Source organism: Triticum aestivum, chromosome 7B (genome assembly GCF_018294505.1).
Source record: "Triticum aestivum cultivar Chinese Spring chromosome 7B, IWGSC CS RefSeq v2.1, whole genome shotgun sequence".
NCBI lineage: Eukaryota > Viridiplantae > Streptophyta > Magnoliopsida > Poales > Poaceae > Triticum > Triticum aestivum.
In genome coordinates this window covers 197,752,919-197,760,196 of record NC_057813.1, presented here as the reverse complement: position 1 = coordinate 197,760,196, position 7,278 = coordinate 197,752,919, and the positions used below count along the sequence as shown (strand labels likewise).

At 47.7% G+C, this 7,278-nt stretch overlaps 1 protein-coding gene across 1 annotated transcript; it reads right to left on the bottom strand.

Moving 5' to 3' along the window:
* Positions 1-2,477: 2,477 nt before the first annotated feature.
* On the bottom strand, positions 2,478-6,897 carry LOC123157518 (aminoacylase-1). The gene is made up of 5 exons (XM_044575811.1): positions 6,360-6,897; positions 4,885-5,337; positions 3,980-4,117; positions 3,076-3,315; positions 2,478-2,849 (listed from the first exon to the last, which is right to left on the bottom strand). Exons 1-5 carry the CDS (start codon positions 6,894-6,896, stop codon positions 2,736-2,738), a joined length of 1,482 nt encoding a protein of 493 aa, XP_044431746.1. The 5' UTR covers position 6,897; the 3' UTR covers positions 2,478-2,735.
* Between the last annotated feature and the right edge of the window lie 381 nt (positions 6,898-7,278).

Here is a 7,278-nt window from a genome sequence, read left to right as displayed (position 1 = left end):
CTGGGATGTTGTGCTGTACGCGGCTGAATCTCTGAATGTACTTGCGTAGGGGCTCTCCTTCCTTCTGGGCGAGCAGATGAAGGTCGCTCTCTTGGCCATGAGGCTTGTGGCCGCCTGTAAAGGCGCCGACAAACTGATGGCATAGGTCTGCCCAGGAGGATATAGAGTTGTCCGGCAAGTGCATGAGCCAGGATCTGACATTGGGCTTGAGCACCAGCGGGAAGTAGTTGGCCAGGATCTTGTCGTCCCGCCCCCCGGCAGCTTGCACCGCGATGGTGTAGATGCTGAGGAACTCCGACGGATGCGACTTGCCGTCGTACTTCTCTGGTACGTCTGGCTTGAAATTCTTCGTGCTGGGCCACTGGACTTGCCGCAGCTCACGAGTGAACGCAGGGCAACCCACCGCGTACGGCAAGTCGCCTGGTTCCCTTGGTGCATACATGTCGACAGTGGTGCCAGCGCGCTGGTCCGATTGACACCGCGCTTCTCTTCGGCGCTCGATGCGAGTTCGAGCGTCTTCTTGCTGTCGTTCGTGAAGAACTTGGCGCTGATCGCGACGAGCTCGTGGATCTGATGATGCGGTGGAGTCGCTGTCGAGGTGGATCCGGCGAGTCGGCGATCTTGGCCTTCGGGGTGGAGAGTGCATGGTGGTTGCACCCCCACCGGTTTCGTCGCCATCGGCTCGTGCCTGGCAGCCCTGCCGCGGCAGCGATGTATTCGTCTGCCGCGGAGTGTCGCCGTTGGCGAAGCCGATGAGACTCTGAATGGTGGCCCTCCATTCATCGATCTTGTCTGCCGTTGAAGGGTAATCTAGGAGCAGTTGAGCTCGCGCCAAAGCTTCTGCTGGAGTGGTGGGCGGCAGTGGCGAACGGTGTGAGAAGCGGGATTTGCTCGAACTTCTAACTATGTTAGAAGGAGCAGTATCCCGTCCAGGCGACCGTGTCTCGCTCGTGCCAGCATGTTGGCGTGCATGCTGGTCTTGAGCACCCCGAGATCCACCAGCTCGATCTTGGTCCAACAAACGTATGGCACTGCGAATGCCATGACACTGTCGGTCCTGCACCTCCTGAGATGGGCGCGGTGCATGTACGAACGCCGAGGTCTGCGCAGCCTTGTCCTTGGACCTGGTAGCACTGTGGGCTCCCTCGTCGATGTCAGTTCTTCCGCCGGCGCCTATCCCACCACCCGTTTGCTCCGGTGGTGGTGGGATCGACGTGGACGGAACAGCTGCCGCCGAAGCCTTCTTCTTCGGTGGCATGTCGATGAAGAAGATGAAGATCTAGCTCGTGTGAACGCCGGATCCGGTTCACACAACCTCGACGCCCCCTACCCGGCGCGCCAAAGATGTCGGGGAAAACTGATCCACGAACACCTATGGGACCGGCGGACCGAGCCCCTTTCGGTTCGGCGGGGGGCGGAGATCGCACGAAGAGCAGATCGAGGCGAAGCACACGAGCGGATTTACCCAGCTTTGGAGCTCTCCAGAGAGATAACACTCCTACTGCTGCATGTCTAGGTGTATTGAGTTCTTACTCGGGAGCGCTGAGTGCTACAGTACCCTCTAGCTGCTAACGAGACCGAGCGTGAGTGTTTTCTGCCTTCGAACCCTCCTCTACGTTGCGCATGGGCCTTCTTTTATATGCTAAAGGGGTCTCCGACAGGTGGCAACGTAGACAAGGGTAAAAATGGAAAAGGAATTGCGGTTGGTACAACTACCTGTACAGTGTATCATACCTAACCCTGACGGCAGGGGACAAAGGCATTAAATGCCCGTCTACGTCGCCCAAATAGTGCAAAAAGGGACCGTCAGGGACGCCACCGTTCGCCACGATGGCAATCATGTCAGCGTCGCTTGCCACCGCGCACCGCTGGCTGCACAGCCTCTTGCCACGCGCGCCTGGAAAGGCCCCACGGCGACACGTTGGTGGATGTGCTGGAGCGTGGGTATAAGGTGGTAGCTTGCCGTGGCAAGCGCCTTGCCGCGGTCATTGTCTTGTCGCGTCCGAAAGCTTGTCGCTCACCGGGCCTCGCCGGGACGCGTGGTGCTTCGCGGCAAGTTCCTCGAGATGTCTTGGTTGGCCTTCCCGGCAAGCTCCTCTTGCCGGGGCCTTGTCTCCTTGGCTTGAATATTTTGTTCTTGAATGGCTCCAAAGGAACCACGGAGGACCTTGACGGTTACCCGGCAAGCCTTGCCGCGGGGTGCTACGACTGCCCGTGCACAAGTTCGAGATACTAAGGTACCCCTACTCTAGTACACCGACACTCTGCTTGTGCACAACGCATGGCAGGCGTGTCGTGCTTCCTTCCGTTCTGCGTTCTCATCCTCTACCAAATCAGTCTCTCTTACCTACGCCGCTGCGCCATTCGTGCCTCATGCTTCTTCCCTGCATGCGCTACTTTGCTAGAGTTGAAAGCGTCCACATCTCATTTGCCAATTACTCCGAGGAACCACCGCACCCAGAAAAAGAACTGAAGAATGATGGATGAAATGCCCTCACTTATTTAAGCACAGATGTCATTATATAACATATGTCGAGGAACTACATATGCAGTATCATGAATTATTTCAGGTCTAATTATTAGAGAAGATGTACAAGGACCGTATCTGTGGTTTTGCTTTGGCTGCCAGAGCAGAAACAGAACATGTATTTCTCCAAACCTTCTTCTGCGCTACAACTGCACGTCAAAGAGGCAAGATATCTGCCATGGCATTGGCAAGATAAGATCATCTTTCCTCACAGCTCTGCCCTAGACTCCTCGTCGATGCCGTCATCTTTGTGTGTGGCCAGCGCCTTTATAACGGACTCGTATATCCCAATTCCTTTGAGGTACTCATCTTTGCTCAGGAACTGCAAGACATGCACAAATCTTAAGTATTTGTAAAGAACATTGGTACTTTCTTGTGTATAAACGACAGGGGCACGGCCAATGTGTTGCTGTTTCAGTTGTCAGGTACTATATGTGCACGTTGATGTTTCTAGTTGTAAAGCTATGCTATTCTATACAATAAAGACAATAGAATTTTTCAGTAAGTTGATGGCTTGAGATATTTAAATGGAGCTTGGTGGCACACACCTCGTTATGATCATGAAGCAGTACTGGTGTGTTCGCCATAGGGGAAAAGCCGAAAGCTGGTATCCCAATTTCCCGGAAATAACGAGCATCAGTAGAAGCCGGAAATATCTCCGGCTTGCCAAGTTTGCCACCAGCTCTCCTCACAGATTCTTCAAACACAGGCCACCATGGGTTTGAGCTGTCAGCAATTGTCATGGCTGGTTTCCCTAACTTGTCAAGGACAGAGCCCTTCTGTTTGAACTGTCAAACAGACATCAACAAGAAACATGATTACAAACTTATGCACCATGTAATATTATACTTACAAGATTGCCGAAATTAAAATAAAAGGAAACTCTCAGCTGAACTGCTCCTTTGTTTTGCTCATCAAAATGTTACACGAACATTATTCGTTCACAAGCTATTTTCATCTGCCTTCGCAAATTTTCGCCAATGCATTGCCTTTCGAGCATTTGTAGTAGGCACAAACTGAACAGCAATCAGTTTTCACCAATAGAAGTCCACGCTTTAGTACACCAGATGAAATACTCCTATCTTATACTCAACACCCTAGACAGTCAGAAAAAACACCCTTAACCCCCAGTACCCAATAAAAAGTAAGCTAATACAGACTAACACAGCAAACCTCAATAATTACTTCAACCCTTCAACTTAATCAATAATTACAAGATAATTAACCTTCTTCAGTTATTCTAGAAAACTTTCTACCTTAATCTTGTGTTAGATATTTCTTTCTTTTTCATAATTTAACTAAAAGACAAATCAAAAAATTTACAGTCCACAAAAGAAATGACAAATTAACCTTTACAATTCAAGAAACATCACAGATAATGTAAGCTCTCGACAACATGGATTATAATATGTTGACAAGGCATGAGTAATTGCCCTGTCAAGAACATCATACCTCGAAGGTCATGTTGCGTGAAGAAGGTGCCCATTCTTCAGCAAGACGCTTCTCTAGTGCTTCAGTATGAACACTAGGAGGGATTCGAATGTCAATTCCTACCTCTGCTTCAGATGGTTGTAGATTCATCACAAAACCCTGAAATAAGAGCGAGAATAGACTTTTTAACTGAAAACATGAGTCAATCAGGGTGAACTTGATGGCAAAGTGTTCTCCTTTTGACAAAAAATACATGACTAAGATAGCAAATAATTGCAATGAATTCAAGATGTTATAGTACATAAAAGCATCAGAGTCTAGATGATAATGATTGTGAACTCCGTGGTACATTTCTAAGTAAATAAACTTCAAGATATGACTTATCTAAGTAAATGAACTTCAAGAAATGACTTGCAGTTTTCTGACTCGAAGAATGGACAGAACACAAAAGTATCAGGTTCTATGTAAGTGTGATTAACTATGGTAATTCTAAAAAACTTGAGACATAACGTTACTGGACAGCACCAACTAAGAAGAAAACAGGCCTTAGTAGTGCTGAAATCATATGGTCCTCTTTTTTTAGCAGGTGGCTTACCTATCTCATCACGCTACCAGACATGTCAGAGATTCAAAGACTAAACAAAATCAATACTAAACAGATATTGAGTGTAGAATAAATAATTCCTAGTCAAAGGAACTGATTGTTCAATTTGAACAAACATCAAATATGAATCCTATGCACTGTGTCATCTGGAAATAAATTTTAAAATACGTAGGTTAATCAAGAAAAAGGACATCACGTTAGCAAATGAGCAGGCGATCAAGTACTCAAGCTGCTTATATTTTTAATTGATGTTGTGAGGGATCCAATAGCCAATCGTAAATTACACTTAGCACATTGTAAACAGGAACTTGAATAAACTAACCGTGGGTGTTGGTGTCCCAGCCTTCAAGTACGCAAAATTCACCGATACAACATCCCCTTCAGCTTTCTCTCCGGACTTAACCAAATCAAACTGAGCTGTCCGGAACCTCCGAAGAGCCTCCACACTTTTCATTAAATTCTCCATTGCGCTACCATCATACAACTTTGCACCATGCCCTGGAGCTCCCTTTGCTTTAATAGTAAGCCACCAAGGACTACGCTCTGCATAGAACACCCGGTACTCCTCCCCAGGGGATGCAAGCCCCTCATCAAGAACCAATCCCACATTCAGCTCCTTGAATTCCTTCGATGCAACGAATAGCTCAACACCCTCATGTCCTCCAATCTCCTCATCGGGAACAAATATAATATATATGTTCCGATCTGGGACAAAGCCCGCATTACGGAGATGCCGAATGGCTTCAAGATACTGCATCCCCACACACTTCATGTCCTACATTCATGAACCACAGCGAAGATCTCTTAGATAAGATAAACATGTAGAAGTGACAGCTTATCACACCACATTGTAACTTTTAGCAGTCTCGCAGAGTTTGTGAAGGTCACTCGGATGGATCATGCATATCGAGGCATACATATCATCTCAATGCAGCTAGATACTGGACTATAAAGGGAAAATATAAATTTTAAGTAGTGCAGTTCATATATTTCAGGCAATATAGGTTGCATAGAACAAAGTGCACATGGAGTATAGATCTCTACAACTACAGTGAATCTAGTCACAACTCACAAGTTAATAACATCATCAGTAGCGACAACAGAGAACACTGATTGGATTCAGTGCTAAAAATCACGTATTAGTCAAGTTACATACCACGAACCATGCCCAAAAAGGTTAGAGATGGATAAATTACTCAAGCATGCTCGTCGATGAACGAAAGTACATTTCTGCACCCAGGAGCAAATGCTCCTGGTGTGAACAGTAAAATCAAAAAAATAGAAAAAAAATTCAAAAAAATCTGAATTTTTTTTGTGACATACTTTCGCAAATGTTTGTTGTGCATGCAAAATTTCATCATGAAATCACATTGGTGGAAGTCGTGCCAAAAAAAACAAAATCAGAGCTCCAAAATGCTTTTGTAAGTAACATTTTCAGAGCATCGATTTTGTTTATTTTACCACGCCTTCTACCAATGTGATTTTGCGATGAAATTTTGCATGCACAACAAACATTTGTGAAAGTATGCCACAAAAAAAATCAGAATTTTTTGAATTATTTTTGAATTTTTCTGAATTTACTGATGCTCCTGGGTGTAGAAACTCCGCATCCCACTGAAATCATATATTGGCAACCAAGAAGCTTGCCTGTGATATAAGTATATAACAGAGACTGCACACGGCCTAAAGCAATTATCTTTGGGGTTATTTGTAGTCTACAGATTATATGATAGTATATTCATATTTGCAGCCCAAACGAAACAAGTAGAAAAATATCGCGGCTGAAAGCAATCTTGCCTGGGAGCCGCGCGCGTAGATGCGACCGGATGCCTCGTCAAGAGTGGCAGAAAGAGGCGCGTGCTCCCACTTCTTGGGCTCCGACGGCACGACGTCGGTGTGGGAGTTTAGAAGAATAGAAGGAAGCGACGGCCGCCGCCCGGGCCACCGGAGCAGCAGCAAGGGCTTGCCGGCGGCGAACTCCAGCGTCCGCGCCTCAAGCCCGACAGCCGCCGCCTGGTCCCGGAGGAAGGCCACCGCCGCGGCGTAGTCCGGCGTCGGCTGCGCCGTGTCGATGCGGAGGTACTCCTGGAACCGGGATACAGCCTCGGCGTCCGACGACGGCGAAGCGGCCGCGGCGACGGAGAGGAGGAGGAGAGGGAGGAGAATCTTGGTGAGTCCAGCCATGGGAGCGATCCACATCGAGCCCTCGCTCCCCCTGACGAGAAAGGGTGGGAGGTCGTGGCGATGAGTAGGGAGAGCGGCGGAGACGGGAGTTGGACTCTGGAGTTGGTGGTGGTGACGGCGGGGAGCCACTGGTGCTGAGACGGTAATCATCAAGGCATCAACTGACGTGGAAGAGTTGTACGTACTGTACTACTGTATTCTGCAACAACCACAAGAACTTCTTCTTTGAACACAAGAATATAATTCTGAAAACTAGCTAGAAAATGGAAAGAGAATGTTTTGTGTACAAAAATCTTGAATTTATAACCGAGATGCATGTTGTTTTGTGAATTAGGAGTACAAGGTTGCTTCTGAGGGGCGCTCCTGAGGGCGATAGCAAACCCTAACCTATAGCTCTACCTGTGCCACCATACACACACCCAAAATCAGATGGACCTGGTGCAGTCGCGTGTGGATTTGGTGCGTTGGGGCGGGATTGGGATCCAGCGACTAGCCTCTGCCAAGTCACGCTGTAACTGGCAAGTAGCCCGCC